Raw genomic sequence first — 27,956 nt, 5'->3', positions numbered from 1 at the left:
TTTTGAGTTGTTTCATGAAGGAGGTAATGGTATAAACGGCTGTAGTTGAATTTGGCATCAGTACTCAAGATATGATCAATAGGAGAGAGGGAATAGGGTATAAGGTTGTGTATTTGGTTAAGGTGGATCATAGTTGTCTTACAGTATTTTAAGCTGTTTCCTGCATGGCACGGTGTTCCTCATGCAGGTGCCACTGAGGGGGTCCACGTCCTCCACGATGACAAAGGGAGCCTCCTCCAGCGTCACGATGGACAGGTGGTCGTCCTCCCGGGCCTCCCCATCGGAGAACAGCTCAAACCTGGGCCACACGTGGTACTTCATGGACAGGGAGCTGTTCTCCCACTTACCCACCTGGGGATGGGAGGAGGGAAGAGAGAGAGGAGGGAAGAGAGAGAGGAGGGAGGAGGGAAGAGGGAGAGGAGGGACGAGTGATTGGGTGGTGTGCATAATCATAAATAATCAGCAACAGATAAAACTTAGACAAATAAAGAGAGAGAAAGAGAGAGAGGAGGAAGAGAAAGAAGAAAGAGAAAGAGAGAGAAAGAGAGAGAGGGAGGAAGATAAATATAAATAAACAGAGTGAGAGAGAGAGAGAGAGAGAGAGAGAGAGAGAGAGAGAGAGAGAAGAGAAAGAGAAAAGAGAATGACAAAGAAATAAAGAGAGAGAGAGGAAGAGAGGAAGAAAAAGAGAGTGAGAGAAATCAAAGAAAGAAACCAGAGTAAGGGAGAGAATGAGAGAGAGACATAGAAAGAGAAGGAGAGGAAGAAGAGAGATACTCACCTTGTCCCAGCGTCTCTGCTTGTCTAGCAGGGTGATGACCAGTTTGGGATGCATCTGGTATCCATCCTCACTGAACGACAGGTTACGTCCCTCGAACGTCACGTTCATCAGATACCTGCGGGGAAACAATGGTACTATAGTTATTACACCATTACAACACAGGTTTAAGAATGTCTTAACGCTGCAGTCCTTAATTTAAACAACAACAATGACTTGACTGATACCTGTGGGCAAAGCACCTCACAATGTTGTTACTGCTATAAGAGTAACTGGATGTAAGGTGTTACCCACTAAACACTCTAATATACTGTATGACACATGGTGGTTTCATACTACAGTAACATTAATACACTTGACTAAAATCAGAAGGTGCTCATACAGGGCGACTTACAATAACACGGGTGTTCCACAAAAAGATTGCCTTTTGCATCTCTTTGACATTTTAAGTAGAAATTGTGCGTCAACATTGAATTTTAAAAGGCTGTTATATTAAATGAAGTGCCCTTTTAATATAGACCACATGGAGAAATCAATAAATGAAAGATTGAGCATTTTGACACGTCCCTCCGCGCACCGTCTGTAACTTTTTAACACGCTATGTCATTATAAAGCCCTAGTTACTTTGTTGCTTTGACAAAGTCATTTCTTAACATTAGTATTTATTTCACGTGATTAGTGATTCATTTACGTCTGTCTCTTTACGTGTGTTGAAACTATTTCTTTGTGAAAACAATATTCTAAAGAAACATTAATCATCTAATAGTCAAATCATATAATGAAAGCAGGTGAGCTGGTTCTACCCTTTTTGGCAATTTTCTGGTGTTTTGTGTTGGAAAACTGAGCGGGTCGAGCATTAACCTGTCAACTCTGTTACCCATAGATAAACAGGCTAGAAATGTTTTAACCATTTCTATTATTTTGTTTTCCATTCCCCCTGTCACAAGGGGATTTATGGCTGATTTCAAATGAAATCGTCAACCCTGTTATGGTAAACCATGTTACAGTCGTTTTTTATTTGAACATGTGCTCTTTATGTTAAAAATATGTGAAATCAAAAGTTTTTTGGGACTAAGTTAAACTTCTCAAAAGGCAACGAATTGGTGGAATGACCCAACCGCATATTTTGGGTTCTAAATCAACTGCGAACCCTAATGTACACAGTGGAAATGATAACTTGGTTGCAAAAACACACACAAATGCAAAGAAGCCATGAAGGAACTGAATTTGAGAACCTGAGTTATTGTATGTTAATTTTCTTTTAGGGTAGCTTGGTCAGTTTTTTTACTTGTATTTAACTAGGCAAGTCAGTTAAGAACAAGTTAAGCCACCGTAGCACAGATGATCCACTTTGAGAGTCTGTAATGCACACTTCTGACGGAGAGAGAGAGAGAGAGAGAGAGAGAGAGAGAGAGAGAGAGAGAGTAGAAAGAGTAGAGAGAAAGAGGGAGAGAGAGAGTAGAGAGGGAGAGAGAGTAGAGAGAGTGAGCGAGAGAGAGAAGAGAGCGTAGAGTTGAGTAGAGCGAGTGAGAAAGAGGGAGAGAGAATGGAGAGAGAGAAAGAGAGAGGACAGAGAGAGTAGAGTAGAGTGGTGAAAGAGAGAGGAGAGAGAGAATAGAGAGAGAGATAAAGAGGGAGAGATAGAATAGAGAGAGAGAGAGAGCGCGAGAAGAGAGAGAAAGAGGAGGGTAGGGAGTAGTAAGAGAGGAGAGAGAGAATAGAAAGTCAGTAGAGAGAAAGGGGGAGAGAGAGAGTAGAGAGTAAAAGGGAGAGCGAGAGTAGAGAGAGAGAGAGAGTCATAATGTATAAAGTGCTTGTGTGAATAAGTATCAGCATGTACTGTGTGTGTCGACAAGTGCGTGCCACTGCCAGATAAACTCAAATCATTCTCCCCCACCCGTGACCTGCCACTCTCGCTTTCTCTCTCTCTCTCTCTCTCTCTCTCTCTCTCTCTCTCTCTCTCTGCTCGCTCTCCTTTCTGGTGTGTTGGTTGCTGCGGCTGCGGCCGCCGTCTCCATGGCAACGCTCTGCCTGCCTCCGAAACAATTCTAGTCCAGGAAATAAATAAATACTGGTCTATAAATGAGACAGAGAGAGAGGGAGGGCAGCAACATGTGGAGTTAAATGTGTGCTTAATGAGATTCCTGAGACAGTTAACTGGCAGTAACAGAGAGAGAGAGGGCACCAGATCATATCAACAATGAGGGGAAAGAACAATGGACAGGTGATGATGAAGATGACAAAGCGAGATCTGTCTGTCCTACTACACCTTGTCACTACGCAGTATGTATTTGACTAAATCTAACACACCTTCAAAGCTCTGTACGCATCCAGTACAGAGTGTCCCTGAAATGTCTGCCACGTAAAGTGTAGTACTGTACTACTGGAAAGCGCGTGTAACATGGGATTAGCAGTAGGTGCCTAACATTAGAATTTGAATTATGAAACCAAAAAATGCAACGCCAACCAAAGGAATACCCACTTGTTGCCACCCATGTTAACCAAGCTGACCATGTTCAAGTGCAGGTGTGCGTGGAGTGTGGCGCTGGACTGAACTGTACTGACTGTGACGTGTGTCAGTCACCATGGGTGACATGTATGATTGTTAACAAAAACCCCAACAGAGAAAGACTCCCCGTCATATGTAATGTGTTGCCATGGTGCCCAACAACCACAGCGATTTTCAAGCACTCTGCTGCGTTGCCATGAGAACAGTCATCTCTCCCGAGAGAGTGGGGGATGACAGAGAAAGAGAGATAAGAGAGAGAGACAGAAAAAGAGAACGAAAGAGTGAGATAGGGGGCATCTTTTCTTTTCTTTTTTACCCAGTCTACCACCCAAGCCGTTACAGATGCACAATTGAGAGCATCCTGTCGGGCTGTATCACCGCCTGGTACGGCAACTGCACCGCCCACAACCGCAAGGCTCTCCAGAGGGTGGTACGGTCTGCACAACGCATCAACGGGGGCAAACTACCTGCCCTCCAGGAACCCTGCAGCACCCGATGTCACAGGAAGGCCAAAAAGATCATCAAGGACAACAACTACCCGAGCCACTGCCTGTTCACCCCGCTACCGTCCAGAAGGCGAGGTCAGTACAGGTGCATCAAAACTGGGACCGAAAGACTGAAAAACAGCTTCTATCTCAAGGCCATCAGACTGTTAAACAGCCATAACTAACACAGAGAGGCTGCTATCTACATACAGACTTGAAATCATTGGCCACTTTAATAAATGGATCACTAGTCATTTTAATAATGCCACTTTAATAATGTTTACATATCTTGCATTACTCATCTCATATGTACATACTGTATTTTATACCATCTATTGCATCTTGCCTATGCTGCTCTGTCATTGCTCATCCATATATTTATATGTATATATTCTTATTTCATTCCTTTACTTAGATTTGTGTGTATTAGGTAGTTGTTGTGGAATTGTTAGATTACTTGTTTGATATTACTGCACTGTCGGAATTAGAAGCACGAGCATTTCGCTACACTCGCATTAACATCTGCTAACCATGTGTACGTGACCGATAAAATTGGATTTGATTTTGATTTGAACTCCTCTCTTTCTATCTCTCACTTCTTTCGACAGTCTCACTTTCAAGAAGCAGAGTAGATACACTTGAGTCTATATCAATGGTTCGTTCCATCCAGCCCTACATTAAACGGAGAGATAAATAGATTGATGCAAGCTGGGAATATAACTGTACCAGGCAGTGCCATTTGTCATTTTGTAGCCGTGCAGTATTGATGTAGCTTTTATGCGTCATGTGATGTGTCCCCATGTCTGAATTCCCCCAAGACTAAGACAAACAAGAACACAATCGACTGGAGCTAACAAAACCTGATGCTTTATCCTTGCCATACAGTACGCAGCCACTAGCATTATGCCTCTCGCTTACCAACCGTTCAACTAAAATATACAGAGAGAGAGAGAGAGAGAGAGAGAGAGAGTTTAGACTCTGGTCTAAAGTAGTGCACTATATAGAGAACAGAGTACCATTTGGGGCGCAGCCAAAGGATTGACAGACAGACATGTCATTCCTGGGTAGCCAAGTGGATTTGGAGGAAGAGTCTCTTGCCTACCAAACGGCATCCTATTCCCTACATACAGTAGTGCACTACATTTGACCAGGGCTCTATACAAATACCTTTTCAGATCAACTGACACTAATCAAAGTTATGATCAAATTGAACAACTCCTGTTGGTCAAATGTCAAATGAATAGGGTGCCATTTGGGACACTTTGTGAGAGGGGGCTTATCATATCCACCCTGGACAGCAACGGACTCTTCCTTTAGGTTGTATGGGGAGACACGAGTCTCTCATGTTTCACAAGTTGGTATCTTCCTATCCAGATGATAGTAATACACAGTAGAAAAATGTTTTGCAACAGAAGTAGTACCTCCCCATTTCACTCCATTTTCTTCCTATTGAACACAACCCATAATACCTGAAGCTATTTGTGAGCCTTCAAGAAACTGGCTAAGGTACTGAAAAACTCCACATGGCTATTTGTCAACATGTCAACTTGAATGATGAACAACAGCACACTGTCACAACTTCCGCCGAAGATGGTGCCTCTCCTTGTTCGGGCGGCGTTCAGCGGTCATCGACACCGGCTTTCTAGCTGCCACCAATCCATGTTTCTTTGTCGATTGGTTATGTCTTGATTGTTCACACCTGGTTCCCATTTAGTTATGATTACTTCCCTATTTAAACCCTCTGGTCATCATGATGTTTTGTGCGTTATTGTTTTACTGTTGGTCGTGTTTATCGTTGTTTGTTTCATCCTTGCGTGGATTTTGTTTGAGCTTTTCTAGAGTAAATACGTATGTTTTTTTTAAAATTTTGTGTCCTGCGATTGACTCTATTTTCTCATCTCCTATACACGAACTCTGACACACAATGTGTTGACATGCAGCGTTATCAAGATGCGTCCCCTACTCGTGTATTAGATATTGTGAACAATGATGTATTCTAAATGCATTGCCTCACACAAACAACATATTGTCAACATGCCAAGGTTATGTATTTGTGTGCATTGATCCGACAGACTGAGCATTTCAATAATTAAGGGACTGTATGGACTACTGATTGGTTGTTCCAATCGCTCGTGGTATATGAATGAGTCATTAATAAGAGACACTAATTCATGTTTATATATGAATAATACTTCGCGTCTATATAGTAAATATGGACTAATTGTTTGGAGAAGGAGAGAGAGGGTGGGAAGGGGGGAGAGAGAGAAACAGGGAGGTTATGAGAGAGACACAGAGAAAGAAAGATTAACCGAGAGGTTATGAGAGAGACATCGAGAAAGGGTAAAACAGAGAGAGAGATGAATGAATGTTTATGTATGAATAATACATCTATATAGTAAATATGGACTAATTATTTGGAGAAGGAGAGAGAGCAGGAAGGGGGAGAGGGAGAAGTTGTGAGAGAGACCGAGACAGAGCGAGGGAAACAGAGGTTATGTGTCATGTCCTGACCATAGAAAGCTGTTATTTTCTATGGTAGAGTAGGTCAGGGCGTGACAGGGGGGTTTTCTAGTTTAGTTTTTCTGTTATGTTCTAGTTTTGTATTTCTATGTTGGGTTTTGTTTGGGATGATCTCCAATTAGAGGCAGCTGGTCCTCGTTGTCGCTAATTGGAGATCATACTTAAGTAGGTGTTTTTTCCACCTGGGTTTGTGGGAGATTGTCTTTGAGTTAGTGTATGTTTCACCTCTGCGTCACGCTTTGTTGTTTTGTTATTCAGTTTATTTATATGTATTGCATAGTTTCACAGTTCAATAAAAATGTGGAACGATAATCACGCTGCACTTTGGTCCGCTCCTTCCTACGACAGCCGTGACATGAGAGAGGCAGAGACAGAGCGACAGAGAGAGAGAGGTTATGAGAGAGGCAGCAAGAGAGAGAAATATAGTGACAGAGAGAGAAAGTGAGAGAGCGAGAGACATATGTTTCCCTTGCCAATAAAGCCCTTTGAATTGAACTAAATTGAGAGAGACAGAGAGAGAGAAACAAAGACAGAGTAGCAGTGTGTAGTAGAGTTGAAAGATAGGAGATAACTAGTCTGATAGGGAGAGTGTCAGGGAAGAGGAGGTGCTGGCGGCTGCCTTCCACGCACACAATGCTTTCTAGAGGGAGAGAGAGGAGTGGAATGGAGGGCCTTCCGATTCAACTTCAGCTAATTGAAAGAGCTTTTTGGCAGGAATGGACTGCATAAGAGCAGAGGAGCGAACAGTGCTGATAATGAGAAACAGAAAGGGAGAGGAAATGGGAGTGAATGAGAGAAAGAGAGATTGGAAAGTGGGAATGAGGTAGAGGAAATGGACAAAGAGAGAGACTAAAAAGTAGATAAAGGGTAACATAAAAGAGTGAAAATTAAAAAGGAAAGATAGAAACCACAAAAGCGAAACCACAAAAGCGAGAGACAGAAAGATAGTGATGGGTTCTCTCATCCAGTTCTATAGGGTTCTGTCAAAAGGAGAGGACATTTTAACTCAATAGCCCAAAAGCACAATGAAATAGTCCACTAAATACATCTCTACCCCAATAAACAGGACAATCATTTATTAGCCAAAAAAATTATGGCTGTATTCTCTCATTCTATACCTCCACTCAGCCCTGAGATGAAGAGATTGGTTGGTTAGGGTGGAAACACCACAGACGCCCCCAATGGCAGGGTCCCGTGTGTGTGTGTGTGTGTGTGTGTGTGTGTGTGTGTGTGTGTGTGTGTGTGTGTGTGTGTGTGTGTGTGTGTGTGTGTGTGTGTGTGTGTGTGTGTGTGTGTGTGTGTGTGTGTGTGTGTGTGTGTGTGTGTGTGTGAGTGAGTGAGAGAGAGAGAGAGAGAGAGAGCCATTTAGAGCTTCTATGATGCAGTCTTAGCCTGAATCAGCCTGCGGTAAAACCACTTTATCGGTGAAATAGGATGAGAATAACATGCCAGACGTACTACACGCATGAGAGACCTGCAGGAGTGTTAGACCACCGTGGGCACCACATACTTTACGGTAGAGTGTTGTGTAGTACAGAGATGTGTGTGTTGTGTTTCGTGTGTTTGTGTGTGTGTAGAGCACAGGAATAGAAACACAAATATCTAGATACTAAGCTTGTCACGCCTGCTCCCGCTCCCCATCCCTGGCGCTCGAGGGCACCAGGCTGCCCTTCTTTACACGCACCTGTCACCATCATTACGCGCAGCAGCGCTCATTGGACTCACCTGGACTCCTTCACGTTGTTGATTACCCCCTGTATATCTGTCTGTTCCTTGGTGGGGTTCCCTGTGTCTGCATTCATTGTTGTTATGTGTTCCTGTCCAGACGCTGTTCCTGTTCTGTTTCATGTCCGTCAGTTATTAAACCTTCACTCCCTGTACCTGCTTCTCATCTCCTGCGTCAATCCTAACAGAATGTGGACACCATTACAAGAAGCATCAGGGAGTTTTTTAGGGTTTGATTTTGTTGGTGACGTTGGACCCGGGGGCCGTCGCCGATGGAACCAGGGATGCCTAAGCTGGCTCGTTGGGCTCTCATGCCCTAGCTGGCTCGAGAGGTTTCCTTGTCCCGGTTGGCTCGGCAGGTTCCCATCCCACGTCATGCTTCAGCCGGCTCGTCGGGCTCCTATGCCTCAGCCGGCCCATGAGTTTTTTAGTTTTGTTGGTGATGTCGGGCTTGGATTCCACCGCTGATGGAACCGGGGGTGCCTAAGCTGGCTCTTCGGGCTGTCACGCCCAAGCTGGCTCAAGAGGTTTCCTTCCCCACGGTTGGCTCGGCAGGTTCCCATCCCATGTCATGCTTCAGCCGGCCCATAGGGCTTCTACGCCGCAGCGGGATCATCAGGTTGTCAGGCAGCTGCGCTCATTGGACTCACCTGGACTCCCTCACTTTTTTGATTGCCCCTGCATATACGTCTGCTTCTCTGTGTTGTTCCCTGTAGTAGCATTGTTTGTCGCGTTGTGTTTATGTCCAGATGGTGTTCTTGTTCCATTGCTTGTCTGTCTATATTAAACCTTCACTCCCTGTACCTGCTTCTCATCTCCTGCGTGGATCCTTACAAAGCTCACTTGAAAGGATGTAATATGTTATACTGAGTGACCGACGGAAAGGAAACGTACAGTTATGACTATAACTACTGTTCCCTGAAGGAGGGAACGAGGTATAACATACTATGGAGAGTCAACGACCAGTCATATTCACCTGAAGAACTGAAATCACACCCAACGGGCCAATCACACCCAGGGCTCGCATTAATTTCCTCAATTTAGTACTGCTCTTCAGTGAGCCCAAACCCCTTGACAGCGTGAGGGCAAAATACGTTATACCTAGTTCCCTCCTTCAGGGAACAGTAGTTATATTCATAACTGCACGTTTATTTTCAGTCGGTCACTTGGTATAACATACTATGGGGACATACAATCACGCCCCAAGCCGGCTAAGAGTGTACCAAACTAGGAGGCCCACGGTAGGCGAAGCACACACAGGTTCCACCGGCTCCAAAAAAGGGTTATAGAACCCACCTTTTTCTCTAATACTTACCCGAGAAGCCTGAACTCTCAGAGCCCCATATAAATCAAATCAAGATCAAATCAAATGTTATTAGTCACATGCGCCGAATACAACAGGTGTAGACCTTACAGTGAAATGCTTACTTATGAGCCCCTAAACTACATGGCATTACCCATATGGTTGATGAGGATCTCCATATTGCAAATGTACGGTCCCTTACAAGACGTCCGCGAGTGTTATTAAAATAGGCCGACGACCTCAGGTCGTGCCCCAGGGCTCGGTCTTCCGGGAAGTCATCCAATAAAGTCTCTTGGATATTTGGTTTACGTTTTATAACATTTTAAATTTTTTGTCATTTTTCCGCTGTACTGGAAAATACCACCAGATGGCGACTGGCTGCTTATTGCAAATTGACAAAATATCACCAAACGGACATGGGCGTTTCTCCTAAACAAAAAAGACTTCGAAGATGAAACTCGGTGAGCACAGGTTTGGCCAAATGGGCTGTAAGCCCAGAAACAAGATGTCGTTGAGGCCTCAACGCTTTTTAAGTTGAGGCCCATTTTCAAAACGGTAGGTCAAAACGGTAATACAGGTCAAAGGTCAAAACGGTAATACAAGGTCAAAACGGTAATACAGCGCTAATTTGACCACTTCACGTCAAAGTACAAAAACCTACACGTGTAAGGAAAAAAAGAACCAGCTATTTATCTATCGTAATTTCTGAGAAATAGTTCAATGTCCATTTGGTGATGGTTAAAGAAAAAAAAATCAAGCAAGTTATAGATCCAGTTGCGGCGTGTTCAGATGAATCCATTAAGGCGGGTTTTGGAGCTCTACGTGATTTCTGTGATATTCTGTACTCACACACACAGTCAATGGGGAGTGACACAGTGTGAGGCTTACAGACACACAGAGCCTGTGTTACTTTCAGCTTCCTGTGACAACCGGAAGTGCCTTATATTGGGGTCATAGGGGCTGTTTCGAAGGGTTAAAAAGGTCACGTCTTTCCAAAATTTCATGTGTGATGAGGCAACTCTCATGAACTGTAAATCAGTCATTTCTCCTATCAGATGTCCAAGAATAACTCTCTCTCTCTCTCTCTCTCTCACACACACACACACACACACACACACACACACACACACACACACACACACACACACACACACACACACACACACACACACACACACACACACACACACACACACACACACACACACACACACACACACACACACACACACACACACACAGGCTGGAGTAACAGTACAGATACACAGAGCCTGCAATAGATACCGGTGTTCGCACCATCAAAGAACCGTCAGACCTAGAGCTCTGAAACTTTATATACATGTTCTAGAGCTTAAGTTGATAGTGCACAGTGAGATATGTGGCTGTAGACGGTTCTCAGGCCGAGAAACAGCCTTGTCTATTTGCAATGACTTCAATTCATTTTGAACGTTGCAAAAATGACGACATTTAGAAAAGTCCCAGAATCACAAGACTAGGTGCATTGAAACCGTCTCGGCCTATAGAGGAGGACCCTAAAGTGTCTGTCCGATAGAGCTCTTTCAGGGACCCCGTTGCAACGCCCCCTTTCAGGGACCCCGTTGCATATTCAGCACTAATTAAGGTCGCTGCTCGGGCTGCGAATGACAGCTGGTGCTCTCATGCATGTTTCAATGTTATTTGCCTCGAAGCGGGCAGAGAAGTAGTTTAGCTCGTCCTGTAGGCTCGTGTCACTGGGCAGCTCTCGGCTGTGCTTCCCAATGTAGTCTGTAATGGTTTGCAGGCCCTGCCACATCCGGCGAGCGTCAGAGCTGGTGTAGTACGACTCGATCTTAGTCTGTATTGACGCTTTGCATGTTTGATGGTTCACCGGAGGGCATAGCGGGATTTCTTAAAAGCTCCCGTGTTAGAGTCCTGCTCCTTGAAAGCAGCAGCTCTGGCCTTTAGCTCAGTGCAGATGTTGCCTTTAATCCATGGCTTCTGGTTGGTGAATGTACGTACAGTCACTGTGGGGACAACGTCATCGATGCACTTATTGATGAAGCCAATGACAGATGTGGTGTACTCCTCAATGCCATTGGAGGAATCCCGGAACTTATTCCAGTCTGTGCTAGCAAAACAGTCCTGTAGCTTAGCATGTGCTTCATCTGACCACTTTTTTATTGATCTAGTCACTGGTGCTTCCTGCTTTAATTTTTGCTTGTAAGCAGGAATCAGGAGGATAGAATTATGGTCAGATTTGCCGAATGGAGGGTGAGGGAGAGCTTTGTATACATCTCTGTGTGTGGAGTATAGGTAGTCCAGAGTTATTTTCCCTCTGGTTGCACATTTAACATGTTGATAGAAATTAGGTAAAACTGATTTAAGTTTCCCTGCATTAAAGTCAGGGGCAGAAATCCCGGGGGGGACGGGGGGGACACGACCCCCCCATCCTGGGAAAAATATGATTTGTCCCCCCCAATATATCACTGAAACATAACTATGTAATTTAAATAATATTAATAATACGCAATGAAAGCAATTGTGCTGATTATAGACACTTAATAGCACGTTTTTAAGTTTCAAAAGATTGCGACCCCCCCACCCTTTGCCTCACAATGGTTTGATCCACTGCCAGTTCCTTAGTTGGCAAGGTAACAGAGGGGTCGTATCCACTGTCTGAAAGGCACTCAATGAACGTAACTGACGTGAGGTTAATCCAGTCAATCGCGCACACACACTAGCTGAATATGCAGAGCTAGCGCGCAAATATTAACTATTAAGCTAGCTAGTACCTATTCCATATATGTGGCCTCGTCAAAGATGGAATCTTTGCTATCGTCAATTTGTTCCAAGATCAGTATGCAGATGATGTAAGTTAGTGCTTCAAAGTCCCTGTGATAAGGTTAGTGATAAACTGGAGTCCAAACTGAACAGAACTACACTCTCTTCTACCATTGTCTTAAATATATTTAATGGTCTCGTTGCAAAAGCTAAATTGTCGCAAGGGAACTTTTATTTATTTATTTTATTTCACCTTTATTTAACCCGGGTAGCAAAGATTATAGCAAACACCACTGAAACGGAATTGGTGCTCGCTAGCTTTGCAAATTCAGCTATTGTTGGAAGCCAGCCAATATGAAACAAACTATTAAAATTACAAAAGGTTGCAGCATATGTTGTGTAAATGGTGAACTCATACAGCTGTCAACTCTTGTCATTTTAATCCGTTTTACATTTGCTAGCTACCTTTTAGATCGAAGCCCAAATAGAATGATGAAAGATAAGATGATAGAAGCCCATCTCCTACTGTGTGTGTGTGTGTGTGTGTAGCCAGCCAGCCAGGTAGAAAAATTGCAGAAAAATAAAAGACGGACATCAGAGTATTTTTCAGTACACCAAAACGCAAAGAACCCTAGTAGCCTAATATCTCAAAGACTAGTTGATAAAATGTTCATAAGAAAGAAATGAAATTCTAATGGAAATGTTTCACAATGATGTCATTAGGCAGAGCAGGCAACAGATGGCACACAGAGAGCAGAGTTGGGGACAGATATGCAGGGACAGACTGGCAGAGACAGGGAGTCTCAGGTAAGTTTGCTGAGTCTTTGTTTGGCAACATTATGAAAGGTTCTCAATTTTTTTTACTTGTAAAATAGGAACATAATTGGAAAATGCCATGGATACCCCCACTCTCAACTTAAACTGGTGACTGAACTATGATTTGTTAAAGACAATGGTATTGCTGTTGTGATTAGTTGTGTAGTTTTGGGTACCGGTAGTTAGGAGTACGGCAAACACCTTATTTCTTTGGTTCCTCAATATACATTTACCATATTACAATGTAGGCTATGTGTTACAGCACTACTTTTGGTGTCCCCCTCAGGAATTGCTCTTGAGAAAATGTTACGTAATTGTCCCCTCCTGTCACGTCCTGGCCAGTATAAGGGTTAATTGTCATTTTAGTTTGGTCAGGACCTGGCAGAGGGTATTTGTTTTATGTGGTTCAGGGTGGTGTGTTAGTTAGGAGGGCGTTTGATTTATTATTTCCGGGTTTTGAGTTATGGTCTATGTTGATGTATTTCTATGTGTAGTCTGGTTGATCTGTTTCTATGTTGAGTTAATTGGGGTGGACTTCCAATTGAAGGCAGCTGTGTGGTGTTGCCTTTGATTGGAAGTCCTATATTAGTTGGGTGTGTTTGTCTGTGTATTTGTGGGAGATTGTTCCGTGTTCCGTGTTTAGTGTGTGTAAACCTAACAGGACTGTCAGTGTATCGTGCGTTCGTTTTTGTTATTTTGTATGTTCGTTTTGGAATTTATTAAAAGTTCAAAATGAACCATTTCAACTCTGCTGCATATTGGTCCTCATTTTCCGATGATGATTTCGCCATATCATCCTCCGACGAAGAAATCCCTGACACCTCCAAAGTTGATATCAGATTTTCGCCCCTGATTAAAGTCCACGGCTACTAGGAGCACCGCCTCTGGGTGAGCATTTTCTTGTTTGCTTACGGCGGAATACAGCTCATTCAATGCTATCTTGGTGCCAGCCTCTGACTGTGGTGGTATGTAAATAGCTACAAAGAATATAGGTAATGTGGTCTACAGCTTATCATGAGAAACTCTACCTCAGGCGAGCAATGGCTTGAGACTTCCTTAGATATCATGCACCAGCTGTTGTTTACAAAAATACTTAGACCGCCACCCCTTGTCTTACCAGACGCTGCTGTTCTATTCTACCGGTACATCATATAACCAGCCAGGTGTATGTTGATATTGTTGTCGTTCAGCCACGACTCCGTGAAGCATATAGGGAACCAGAACCTGCTGCAACTTGACGATGCGCACTGCCATGCTGCCACTGCAATCCATAAACCTCACAGTTCTAAGAACAATACTTACCTTGTAAGCCTGGAATATCAGAACTCGTACAAGCAACCACATTTTCAAAACAGCAGAACCCCTGTTGTGACTTGGTAAAGCGCAAATGCACACTACATAGCAGGTCCACAGACTCCAGTGGTTCAAACAGAGGCTCACACAGAGTGTCCAGGACCAAAGCCAGGTCCTAGATTGGTGCCATAGGCTCAGACACTGGTCTGAGCCGACACACGTCTTTCAGGTACCGCACCCCAGAGGATAAGACCACTGGGTAGAGCTGTCAATCCCTACATGACACTCCGAGATAGCTGCCATATATGCCTCCAATGTGAAAAAGGCCCTGCTCAAAAAGTTATTGCAAGAACATCAAAATGTCCACCAAAGAGCTTTGAAAAGGAGAAACTCCTTTAACCAGACACCAACACTCAAATGCACCCCACTTATATGTATACAACCCTCTCGTAGAGTGTGTGACTCGCCAACTGTACAGTCGTAATCACTTTCAAGGGTAAACCCCTAGCCGTCAAATTCAACCTTTCAGGGGCCAAACCCACTGATCCCATATATGTGGTCGTGGGTGCCAAACTCTCCCATGCGCCTGGGTCAATAGATCCCGAAGACACGGAACCCTCCACGGTTCCCAGCCCAACAGGCGGATGATCACCGGGAACCAGGGTTGTCTGGGCCAACGGGGAGACACAACAATCAACAACAGACCCTCCTGAAAGACCCTCCCCACGGTGGCTTGAATCAGATGCATCGGAGGAAATGCATAGCGCAGGGTACGAGGCCACTGATACGCCAAAGCATCCGTTCCCAACGGGGGGCCAAGATCCCTCATTGAGAAGAACAGACAACAATGTGCATTTTCTTGCGATGTTTAAGATCTACATTGGCCATGCTGATCCGGTCCCATATCTGGGGAACCACCGAGGGGTGCAGTCTCCACTTTGTAGAGATAGGACCCCCCCTGGAAAGTAGATCCACACACACGTTGAGAATTCTGGGAAGATATGTTGCCCCGAGCAACAGGAAACGGGCCAGGTTTATGTTTGAGCCAATCAGTTATGCTGTGACAAGGTAGGGGTGGTACACAGAAGATAGCCCTATACAGTAAAAGACCAAGTCCATATTATGGCAAGAACAGCTCAAATAAGCAAAGAGAAACGACAGTCCATCATTGCTTTAAGACATGATTGTCAGTCAATGTGGAAAACTTCAAGAACTTTGAAAGTTTCTTCAAGTGCAGTCGCAAAAACCATCAAGCGCTAGGATGAAACTGGCTCTCATGAAGACTGCCACAGGAAAGGAAGACGCAGAGTTACCTCTGCTGCAGAGGATACGTTCATTACAGTTACCAGTCTCAGAAATTGCAGCCCAAATAAATGCTTCACAGAGTTTAAGTAACAGACATATCTCAACATCAACTGTTCAGATAAGTCGGTGTGAATCAGGCCTTTATGATCGAATTTCTGCAAATAAACCACTACTAAAGGACACCAACAATAAGAAGAGACTTGCTTGGGCCAAAAACACGAGCAATGGACATTAGACCTGTGGAAATCTGTCCTTAGGACTGATGAGTCCAAATTTGAGATTTTTGGTTCCAACGGCTGTGTCTTTGTGAGACGCAGAGTAGGTGAACGGATGATCTCCGCATGTGTGGTTCCCACCGTGAAGCATGGAGGAGGTGTGATGGTGGTGCTTTGCTGGTGACACTGTCTGTGATTTATTTAGAATTCAAGGCACTCTTAACCAGCATGGCTACCACAGCGATATGCCATCCCATTTGGTTTGCACTTAGTGGGACTATCATTTGTTTTCAACAGGACAATGACCCAAAATACACCTCAAGGCTGTGTAAGGGCTATTTGACCAAGAAGAAGAGTGATGGAGTGCTGCATCAGATGACCTGGCCTCCACAATCACCCGACCTCAACCCAATTGAGATGGTTTGGGATGAGTTGGAGCACAGAGTGAAGGAAAAGCAGCCAACAAGTGCTCAGCATACGTGGGAACTCCTTCAAGACTGTTGTAAAAGCATTCCAGATGAAGCTGGTTGAGAGATGCCAAGAGTGTGCAAAGTTGTCATCAAGGCAAAGGGTGGCAACTTTGAACAATCTAAAAAATTTAATATATTTTGATTTCTTTAACAATTTTTTGGTTACTACATGATTCGATATGTGTTATTTCATAGTTTTGATGTTTTCGCAGTTATTCTACAATGTAGAAAATAGTAAAAATAAAGAAGAACCCTTGAATGAGTAAGTGCATCCAAACTTTTGACTGGTACTGTATGTATAAGAGAAAATTACACACTTCCTCCCCCACCCACGCACGCACACACTTACACACATACACACTTCTTCTCATCCCACACCTCTCCCCTCTCTCTGCCTCCCTAGCCATACACACCAATAAGCCCCATAGCGGCTCATCATCCCAAACCACTTCCAGCACATTTTCTCATTACACCAGACCTCATGTTCTGTCCTCTCCTCAGTGGCAGGGAGGGAGAAACACGAGAGAACCCTCCAGTCAGAGGCTATATCCCCATGAGGTCAACCTGCTCCCCAAAACAAGCAGAGAATGTGATACACAGGCACGCACGCGCTCACATGCACACACAGACACACCACCACACTTCCTCCCCAAACAGAGAGTGTGAGTCACTGAGCCCCCCCCCCCCCCCCCCCCCCCCCCTGATGTAGACCATCACTGTCTGACAGCATGGCATGCAAATCTAGCATTACACTATCTATCCTCCGGTGGCATGGATCCACCACGTTCACGAGTCACGCACATAGGGCCTACAGGGCATAATGTCTGTTACTGGGGGGTTGGGGGAGTCGAGGGGGTGGTGGGGGGTAGGCATCCAGGAGTTAGGGGAGGAGGTGAGGGGTGAAAGGGGGAGGAAGGGGAATCCAGGAGGGGGGTGGGAGGAGGGTAGGGGCATCCAAGCCATTAGGGTCACCATCACCTCTCATTCTGTACCTCCGCTCAGCCCTGTGTGTTTTGACAAGGGTCCCAGGTGTACTCCAGGAGGATGATTGAATGCCAGGCCCTAACTACCAACTCTGGGTCTCAGTGACAGAGAAGGAACTCCGTTGGGGATTGAAATATTCATGGGTTTGTGTTTGTGTTATTTTATTCCTGTTGTTTGGAAGTTGCGATGAGGGACGTATACGCATAACTGCATCTGATAATAAAACAAATAAACATCCCAAAAATGTTATACTCTCACCCAGGTTGCATATCTCACACACGCACACTCGCACGTGCACACGCACACACGCACGCACACACACACACACGCACGCACGCACACACACACACACACACACACACACACCCCCCCTCCAATCCAAACCAACCACAAAAAATACAATTCTGTTTCTTTTTTAGAAAAGGAAAGTGGAGGATTGAGAGAGGAACGGCTTTTGTACGAGTATATATTGAGATAACAGCATCATCAGTCAGTACCCCAACCCTTATTAGACTGTAAATGTAACTCTGGAGATAAACAGCATCATCAGTCAGTACCCCAACCCATTATTAGATTGTAAATGTAACTCAATCAGTACCCCAACCCTTAGTAGACTGTAAATGTAACTCTGGAGATAACAGCATCATCAGTCAGTACCCCCAACCCTTATTAGATTGTAAATGTAACTCAATCAGTACCCCAACCCTTATTAGACTGTAAATGTAACTCTGGAGATAATAGCATCATCAGTCAGTACCCCAACCCTTATTAGACTGTAAATGTAACTCTGGAGCTAACAGCATCATCAGTCAGTACCCCAACAACAGTGCTAGAGGAAGGGAGTCTAACACACACTCACACAAAACACACACACACAAAACACAAACACACACACACACAAAACACACACACACACACACACACCTCATAACCTCCTACTGTTCTTTGGACCTCTTTTAATTTAATCCGTTTGTCCCCAAGCATTCAATTAGTCACAGAATCTATGAACAATGCAGGCACTAAAAGCAAAGCCCTATGAAGTTAAATGGAGATTAATTATTCATGTACTGAGTGTACTGTAATGTTCTGTACTGTAATGCGTCAGATAACAAAACAAGTAAATGAAGAAAGAAAAATATGTTTTCTTTCATGATTATTGTGGTTCATGGTAAGATAAGACTGTTGTAAAAGGCTGTACATATCCACCTCTCTTCAGGTTCTGCTGGGATGACTAAAAAGAGGACAATGTTCCTCAAAAGTCTGTGCGTGTGTATGTGTGTGAGTTTGTGTATGTGTGTGAGTTTGTGTATGTGCATGGGTATTGTATGTGTGTCTAGGTGTTTGTGTACTATAAGGAAAAGGCTATACGGACACTCCTAACCTGCAAACCGATATTTCCTTTCAGAATTGGCTAAAATTTGGTTAGAGTTAGGGTCAGGGTTAAGGGTTTGGTTAAGGTAATGTAAGTGTCAGTTTTAGATGATGGTTAGTCATTTTGCAGGTCAGCAGCGCCCTTATAGTCTCTACCCTACTATACTCTATGTTTCTACGCCTCTGTACCCCCATATCTAGGGCACTCACTTGAGCACTTCATTAGAGTTGCCTTGTTTGGAGCCCTTCTTGTTAGGGGTCTCGTTGCAGCCTGACTTGAGCAGTGTGTGTTGCCCCCGGTCCAGCATCATGGTGGACGTCGCCATGGCGATGACAGCCACTGCATCCCGCACCCGAGCCTCCAAACTGTAGTCCCATTCATCATACGACACCGAAATTAGCCCTGAGAGAAAGAGAGGGGAGAGAGAGAGAGAGAGAGAGGGGAAAAATAGAAAGGGAAAAAGAGAAGAAAATGGGGGGTAGGGGAAGATGTGGAAGGAAGAGGGGTGAAAAGGTGGGAGGTGGAGACAGAGGTTAAAAGAGCCATCTCAAATAACAGAGGTGCCACATGAATTAGAAACTTGTTTGAAATCCCAAAATCCAACTCCCTTTACAGCTGAGCTCACCCAGAGTAGGATGAAGTTTCCCAGAGACGCTGATCTAAGATCAGTTTTGTATTTTCCGTTTAATAAGGTTTAAAAGCTGGGGAGAATAAACTGCACCTGGATCAGTATGCACCTTAACTTTTTACCCTTCTCCTGACCCCCATTCTAACCCCATCCAGTAACTACCTGTGGGAAACACGGCGGGGACATTATCGGCGTCGCCGGCCACTAGCGACGGTACGATCCAGGTGTACCCGTATCCCGTCAGTCCCACAGAGTTTGCCACCTCAAAGATGGTGTAGGCCTCCTCCTTGGTGCAGTAAAGCAGGTAGACAGGGCTCTGCAGCTTCTTCATCTGGTTCTGGATCTTAGCATCTCCGTCATCCACAGACATGTCCAACAGGAGGACTTCTTCTAGCTCCCAGCCCACAAAACTGTTCTCTATGGTGCTCCGGATCTATGGTGGGGGAGAGGGAAAGGGGGGTGGGGGGAGAGGAGAGAGGAAGGAGAAGGAAGAAGAGAGAGGGGAGGAGGAGGTAGAAGAGTGAGGGAGGATGAGGAAAAGAAGAGGAGAGAGGGAGGGAGGAGGAGAAGGAAGACGAGGAAAGAAAAGTATTGACGTTCTGTTCCAATATCCACACAAGAAACACCACTTGAAAAGTAAACAGTTTACTGTCTGTCTGGCAGTCTTTCTGGCTCCTCTCTTGGGTTTAGCTGTGCAGGTGTAAGACTAGTAGTTGTACTTGAGCTTTAGGTAATGGCTGTTTTCTAAAGAATGCTTTCAAGACAAAGGGAAAGGACAACAGGTTTGGTGTGGGGCATCTCTCATAGGGGTTTCATAGGAACAACAGGTTTGGTATGGGGCATTTCTCATAGGGTTTCATAGGAACAACAGGTTTACTCCAGTGCTAGCCTCTCTACACTGGCTTCCTGTTAAAGCAAGGGCTGATTTCAAGGTTTTACTGCTAACCTACAAAGCATTACATGGGCTTGCTCCAACCTAACTTTCCAATTTGGTCCTGCCGTACATACCTACACGTACGCTACGGTCACAAGACGCAGGCCTCCTTATTGTCCCTAGAATTTCTAAGCAAACAGCTGGAGGTAGGGCTTTCTCCTATAGAGCTCCATTTTTATGGAATGGTCTGCCTACCCGTGTGAGAGACGCAGACTCGATCTCAACCTTTAAGTCTTTATTGAAGACTCATCTCTTCAGTAGGTCCTATGATTGAGTGTAGTCTGGCCCAGGAGTGTGAAGGTGAACGGAAAGGCACTGGAGCAACGAACTGCCCTTGCTGTCTCTGCCTGACCGGTTCCCCTCTCTCCACTGGGATTCTCTGCATCGAACACTATTACAGGGGCTGAGTCACTGGCTTACTGGTGCTCTTCCATGCCATCCCTGGGAGGAGTGCGTCACTTGAGTGGGTTGAGTCACTGACGTGATCTTCCTGTCCGGGTTGGCGCTCCACCTTGGGGTGTGCCGTGGCGGAGATCTTTGTTGGCTATACTCGGCCTTGTCTCAGGATGGTAAGTTGGTGGTTGAAGAGATCCCTCTAGTGGTGTGGGGGCTGTGCTTTGGCAAAGTGGGTGGGGTTATATCCTGCCTGTTTGGCCCTGTCCGGGGGTATCGTCGGACGGGGCCACAGTGTCTCCCGACCCCTCCTGTCTCAGTCTCCAGTATTTATGCTGCAGTAGTTTATGTGTCGGGGGGCTAGGGTCAGTCTGTTATATCTGGAGTATTTCTCCTGTCTTATCCGGTGTCCTGTGTGAATTGAAGTATGCTCTCTCTAATTCTCTCTTTCTTTCTCTCTTTTTCTCTCTTTCTTTCTTTCTCTCTCTCTCTCTTTCTTTCTTTCTTTCTCTCTCTCCCCCCCCGGAGGACATGAGCCCTAGGACCATGTCTCAGGACTACCTGGCCTGATGACTCCTTGCTGTCCTCAGTCCACCTGGCCGTGCTGTTGCTCCAGTTTCATCTGTTCTGCCTGCAGCTATAGAACCCTGACCTGTTCACCGGATGTGCTACCTGTCCCAGACCTGCTGTTTTCAACTCTCTAGAGACAGCAGGAGCAGTAGAGATACTCTGAATGATCGGCTATGAAAAGCCAACTGACATTTACTCCTGAGGTGCTGACCTCTTGCACCCTCGACAACCACTATGATTATTATTATTTGACCCTGCTGGTCATCTATGAACATTTGAACATTTTGGCCATGTTCTGTTATAATCTCCACCCGGCACAGCCAGAAGAGGACTGGCCACCCCTCATAGCCTGGTTCCTCTCTAGGTTTCTTCCTAGGTTCTGGCCTTTCTAGGGAGTTTTTCCTAGCCATTGTGCTTCTACACCTGCATTGCTTGCTGTTTGGGGTTTTAGGCTGGGTTTCTGAACAGCACTTTGTGACATCAGCTGATGTAAGATTGGCTTTATAAATACATTTGATTGATTGATTGGTGTGCGGTATCTCTCATATGGGTTCCATGGGAACAACAGGTTTGGTGTGGGGCATCTCTCATAGGGGTTTCATAACAACAACAGGTTTGGTATGGGGCATCTCTCATAGGGGTTTCACAGGAACAATGATGAATAAGATATAGAAACAGGAGAAAATGGATGCCATTTTTAAAATACTTTGCTTGGAGTGCCAGATGTGCAAGGTTTGAACATGCTACTTTTCTTTTAGTTCATTGCAACAGGCGAGTTCAATCAAGCACAGCCAAAGTACACTACATGACCAAAAGTATGTGGACATCCGCTCGTCGAACATCTCATTCCAAAATCATGGGCATTAATATGGAGTTGGTCCCCCCTTTGCTGCTATAACAGCCTCCACTCTTCTGGGAAGGCTTTCCACTAGATATTGGAACATTGCTGCGGGCACTTGCTTCCATTCTGCCACAAGAGCATTAATGAGGTCGGGCACTGATGTTGGGCGATTAAGCCTTGCTCACAGTCGGTGTTCCAATTCATTCCAAAGGTTTTTGGTGGGGTTGAGGTCAGGGCTCTGTGCAGGCCAGTGAAGTTCTTCCACACTGATCTCAAAAAGCCATTTCTGTATGGATCTCGCTTTGTGCACAGGGCATTGTCGTGCTGAAACTGGAAAGCGCCGTCCCCAAACTGTTGCCACAAATTTGGAAGCACAGAATCGTCTAGACTGTCATTGCATGCTGTAGCGTTAAGATTTCTCTTCACTGGAACTAAGGAGCCCGAAACATGAAAAACAGCCCCAGAACATTATTCCTCCTCCAACAAACTTTACAGTTGGCATTACGCATTTGGGCAGGTAGCGTTCTCCTGGCATCTGCCAAATCCAGATTCATCCGTCGGACTGCCAGATGGTGAAGCGTGATTCATCATTGCAGAGAACACATTTCCAATGCTCCAGAGTCCAATTGCGGCGAGCTTTACACCACTCCAGCCGATGCTTGGCGTTGCACATGGTGATCTTAGGCTTGTGTGCGGCTGCTCGGCCATGGAAACTAATTTCATGAAGCTCCCGACAAACACTTCTTGTGCTGACTTTGCTTCCAGAGGCAGTTTGGAACTCAGTAGTGAGTGTTGCGGAGGACAGATGATTTTTACGCGCTACTCGCTTCAGCTCTCGCCGGTCCCATTCTGTGAGCTTGTGTGGCCTACCACTTCGCAGCTGAGCCGTTGTCGCTCCTAGACATTTCCACATCACAATAACAGCACTAGCAGGGCAGAAATTTGATGAACTGACTTGTTGGAAAGGTGGCATCCTATGACGGTGCCATGTTAAAAGTCACTGAGCTCTTCAGTAAAGCCATTCTACTGCCAATGTTTGTCTATGGAGATTGGAAGGCTGTGTGATCGATTTTATACACCTGTCAGCAATGGGTGTGGCTGAAATAGCCGAATCCACTATTTGAAGGGGTGTCCACATACTTTTGTATAAATAGTGTATTTGAACTGATTTCCAATAGTATTTGACCCCAGGTCTGGTCTGCCTCACTTTGTTGACAAAGTCCTGGTATCCGGGGTAGTAGGTGGTGACGATGGAGAAGATGTACCAGTCGTATTCCTCCATGATCTTCAGCATGATGGAGGCCTGCTGCTCTATGGACGGGCCAAACTGGAAGAACATGGAGTGGTCGTCCTGCAAAGACGGGGAAGACAGAGAAGAGAGAGAAGACAGAGAAGGAAGAGAGAGAAGAGAGAAAAGAGAGAGGGAAGACAGAAGAACGGGACGTCAGGTCAATGGTCAAATGGAAATAATATGTAAAGGAGGATAGTACACATACAGTACATGAGCAGCCACACACACAAACAACATCTGGAGACTCAAGGGAGGTCCACGGGGCTAGGGCGATGTTGTTCAGTGTCGTGGAAAATTGCAAGATTATGTTATAATGCTTGTATTGTATTATAATGGTTGTTTTATTCGACAGAATAGAGTATTCTGTTAACTATTGTGTGTGTGTTCTACTGAGGATGGGCCTCTATGAGATAGCACTGACAGAGGAGATTTACGATGTCTTCTGATAATAACGCCTAAAGAGCATTCCAGAGAACATGAGCTAATGGTTCTGTTCTATACCGTACCAGGGAGAGACGGTTCTAGTTTGGAGTAGGAGGACCAGACGCTGGTCTATACAATGAAAACTGTTGACACAGCAGTTGCTGTCTGCTATGTTTTATAGATATCTTTCATACAAATCTTAACCTTGTGACCATTCTATGTATCTGTTGTTCGTCATGTAAGTTGAGATGGGTGTATCTTGGCTATAAAAGATCTTTGTACTTTTGTGTTGTCACTTTCAATGGCGCATCATTGAAAGTCAAGTGCTATTGCAAAGCTCTTATTATTAAAGATGTAGTTTAAGTATAACTCTGGTGTGTAAAGTTTGTAACTCTCCTCATTTGGTAATGCATAAATTAGCCACCACATCAGTCACCCATGAGGACATGATGGTTGAGATGCATTATTTATGGAACTAAGGGACTGGATGGGACATCAGAGGAACTGTATGAAGACTCACGCCCAGCATCAGCTGAACGTCAGGGGTCTATTTGTGTTCATGAGTTTGTCAGTGGGGGAGTGTGTGTACGATTATTAGTGAGTGAGTGTGAGCGATATTGTGAGTGTGCGTGTGTGTATGTCCTCACAAGGATAGTAAAACAAAGAAAATTCTGACAAGTGGGGACATCTCACCGGTCACCACAAAGAAAAAGGCTATTTTAGGTTTAGGGGTTAGGTTTACGGTTAGGGTTACAATTAGGATTAGGGTTAGAATTAGGTTTAGTGGTTAGGGTTTAAGGTTAGGTTTAGGGGTTTGGGGTTAGGGAAAATAGGATTTTGAATGGGAATCAATTGTTTGGTCCCCACAAGGATAGTAAAACAAACATGCCTGTGTGTGTGTGTGTGTGTGTGTGTGTGTGTGTGTGTGTGTGTGTGTGTGTGTGTGTGTGTGTGTGTGTGTGTGCGTGCGTGCGTGCGTGTGCGTGCTTGCGTGCGTGAATCTGCTCATATGTACAGTGGGGTTTGAAATGATTGACACAAAGATAAGAAAATATTACTGTATAAAATAAACAATTGAAATACTGAGCTATACTGTATGCTAAACAAATGGAAAATTATATTATTTTATACTAATACAATTGCTCAGGGAAATAGATGCCGTTTTTTCTCTCAAAAGGCAGGGGTCAATATCACTGACACCACTGTTTTCAATACCTCACCTTACAAAGATAATGGCACTAAGCCTTTTTCCAAAATGTTTTATGAGTTGGAGAACACATTGGAAGGGATCTTAGACCATTCCTCTTCCAGGAAGACAATAACCCCAAGCATACATAAAAATCCACAAATAAAATGGTTACCTGGCCACATAATCAACTTTTTGCAATAGTTATGTCAGTTTCCAGACATGAAGCCAATTGAAAACATGTGGTTTGATTTGAAGAGGACAATCCCATAAACACAGACGAAGGATATCAAGGATCTGGAAGGATTCTGTATGGATCCCTCCCAATGTGTTCTCCAACTCATAATACATTTTAGAAAAAGGCTCAGTTACGTTATCCTCGCAAGGTGAGCTATTTGAAGGTGTTGAAAACAGGGTTGTCAATCATTTTTAACCCTACCTTTTTGAGACAAAAAAATTATTCCTTGTTGAACAAAGTCTCTTTCTCTGAGCAACTGTATAAGTATAAAATAATGTTTTTTTTAGCATACAATATAGCTCAGTATTTTAATTATTTATTTTATATAGTAATTTTTTCTAATCTTAATCAAGGGTGTAATGTTGGACCCCACCGTATGTGTAGACAGTGAGTGAGTGAGTGATACCGTTAGTTTGTGAATGAATATGTGTGACGTCCATACTATATCTGCATGTTCCAGTGTGCAAGCAAGCATGGCCTGCCTATGTGACAGCTCTGTATGTGACTCTGTGTGTATGGGCGTATCCATAGGTCGTGGCTCCATGTTACTCATGCAGCAGGCTGTGCTGAGCTCTCCCTGGCTCAGGTCTACTCGCTCCACTCCACATCAAAGCCCACTTCCCCCCTGTTACATCTCCCATCTCCCCCACAGGGACAGATATTGCTTGATCCGTTACCTAGCTTCTGCTTTGATGAGGTAATCACATTCCATGTCAATGGGGGACGGAAGTGTGGAAGTAGAATAGGGGAGGTTGGGGGATTCATCCTGAAACGTTGACTGTCAGTATACACTTCACTTGAAATAACCGTGTTAAAATAATATGCTTGCACACAAACGCATCACAGGCGCACCCTTAAACTCTAACCTTTCTATTGAAATCCATTGCTATTTTGACTACGTTCCATATATTCTGAGGGTCATATGAATTTTAAAGGTGAGTGTTGTTGTATGTATGCTGTGTTTGTCCCTTCCCATCATTTCCTGTCAATCAACCGCAAATCCACGGCAGCCATTGACTCCTCTTGATCCTCCACGTTTCTCAATCTATCCTGAGCCCTATCTCTCCTCTTCACACCTTTATACACTTCTCTCTCTATTTTCTCTCTGTCCTACATTATTAATCACTGTGCGGATACAGATATAATTTAATTTGAAGACTTTTTCCCACTCTTTTCCTCTATCACTCGATTCTCTCTTTTCATTCTTTTTCTCTCTTTTCTCTCTCTCTTTCTCAAATGTCATTCACTTGGATCAGCAGACACCTATTCCATTATTCATAAAATAACAGCTAATCAGTCTAATGTTCTCTTTAATATCCTCATCAATTCACTGGTTTTTTTTCTCCTAATGGAATTACTGTCTGTCAGTGTTTTTTTTACTCTTCGTGTTTATCTTCTTCACACCAAGTCCTAAAGCTCAATTAGCTCATGTCTGCGAGGTGCCAACCAGTGTCCTGCAGGGCCAGCAAAGCCAAACTGTCTCGTTCCTGATCAGCGACCAAGTTGCATGTCCTGTCCACTCACATCAGTGTTCACTAGCCCAACTAACTGTGATGTGATGCCCAACACTTGTATGGGCCCTGGTTATAAGTGGTGCACAAAATAGGATAGAGGGTGCTATTTTGGATGGAACCTATGAGTGATGTGAGAGATGCTCAATGGATAAATGAATAAAAGAGAGCAGAGAAAGGACATTTTTCTTCTAGATGGAAAAATACCTATTACTGTAACTCTCTGAAGAGTATTGTTTGAATTTTGACATGCTTTTGTCTGCATTGTGCTATGTGAGTTTGATTGTTTAGCGCAAAATCACGCGAGTCGACACTTACATATTATGTGTTGTAGTGGCACCACTTCTGCTGCTACACAGCTGCACGTTGCAGACATTAGCTAAAGGAGGCTAGTCAAGTACAGTAGCTTAAATGACTCACTATCACTATCATCATTATCCCGTTGTGCATAAAGATGACAGCAACCAGCCGCAGTACTTATACAACACTGTAACCTATTGCATCTCCCTGAGGATTTGTAACGTACTGTACTGTGATGAAGCCTAATATGTGAGTAACCCGTCTTTAACATAGTGACTCTAACACCTCAACCACACCTCACATCAACCACTCTGCAATGCATCTATAAATATATGCAGAGTCTAGTATACAAAAAAGTGCTTCCATCGCTTCCTTCTTTACAGTATGTCACCCGTTTCTATAAGATGTGCTGGGATGGGGAGCAGTGTTGAGGGCGACTATTATTTTAACCTATTAAGACTCTGAAGTGTTGTGAGCTTGATTTATATCAGATTGTCACGGTGGCTTCGCCTGGCCTTGTCGGCGGAGCTAGCTGCTTACTCTGATGCGTCAATGTGTACTGTATGTGTACTGTGGTGAGTGTGTGTGTGTATGTGTGTGTGTGTGTGTATGTGTGTGTGTGTGTGTGTGTGTGTGTGTGTGTGTGTGTGTGTGTGTGTGTGTGTGTGTGTGTGTGTGTGTGTGTGTGTGTGTGTGTGTGTGTGTGTGTGTGTGTGTGTGTGTGTGTGTGTGTGTGTGTGTGTGAGAGAGAGAGAGAGAGAGAGAGAGAGAGAGAGAGAGAGAGAGAGCAGTCTAAAGCGGGTCTGAAAGGATTTGGCAACTCATCTCCATGTCATGCTAATGAAAGCCTGTCTCCAATTAGATTTGCAGGGAGAGAGCGACATATCAGCCCTCTGCTTAACAAGCCCTGGTGGGAGAGGATTGAGAGAGAGAGAGAGAGAGAGAGAGAGAGAGAGAGAGAGAGAGAGAGAGAGAGAAGGAGAAGGAGAGAGAGGGGTGATGAGAGAGAGAGCGGGAGGGGGGTGGCAGTTGGAGCTGAGCGAGAGATAGAGAGGAGTCTCAGTTGAGAAAACAGGAAAATCCTAAGAACTCCCAGACAGTGAGAG

At 44.5% G+C, this 27,956-nt stretch overlaps 1 protein-coding gene across 1 annotated transcript in view; it reads right to left on the bottom strand.

The window, feature by feature from the left end:
• The window catches only part of LOC106588930 (glutamate receptor ionotropic, NMDA 2B), a 117,853-nt gene that overhangs the window by 35,880 nt on the left and 54,017 nt on the right, over positions 1-27,956 (bottom strand). Inside the window, exons 3-7 of the mRNA XM_045691125.2 lie at positions 23,109-23,252; positions 19,326-19,596; positions 18,745-18,937; positions 782-896; positions 143-351 (exon numbers count right to left, since the gene is read on the bottom strand). Of these exons, the coding sequence (XP_045547081.1) occupies positions 143-351; positions 782-896; positions 18,745-18,937; positions 19,326-19,596; positions 23,109-23,252 (932 nt within the window). The remainder of the gene's footprint in view (positions 1-142; positions 352-781; positions 897-18,744; positions 18,938-19,325; positions 19,597-23,108; positions 23,253-27,956) is intronic.

The sequence above is a fragment of the Salmo salar genome, chromosome 12 (genome assembly GCF_965601325.2).
Source record: "Salmo salar chromosome 12, fSalSal1, whole genome shotgun sequence".
In the NCBI taxonomy this organism is placed as follows: Eukaryota; Metazoa; Chordata; class Actinopteri; order Salmoniformes; family Salmonidae; genus Salmo; species Salmo salar.
Note: the sequence above shows the minus strand (reverse complement) of the source record. Positions and strands in the feature narration are given on the sequence as shown.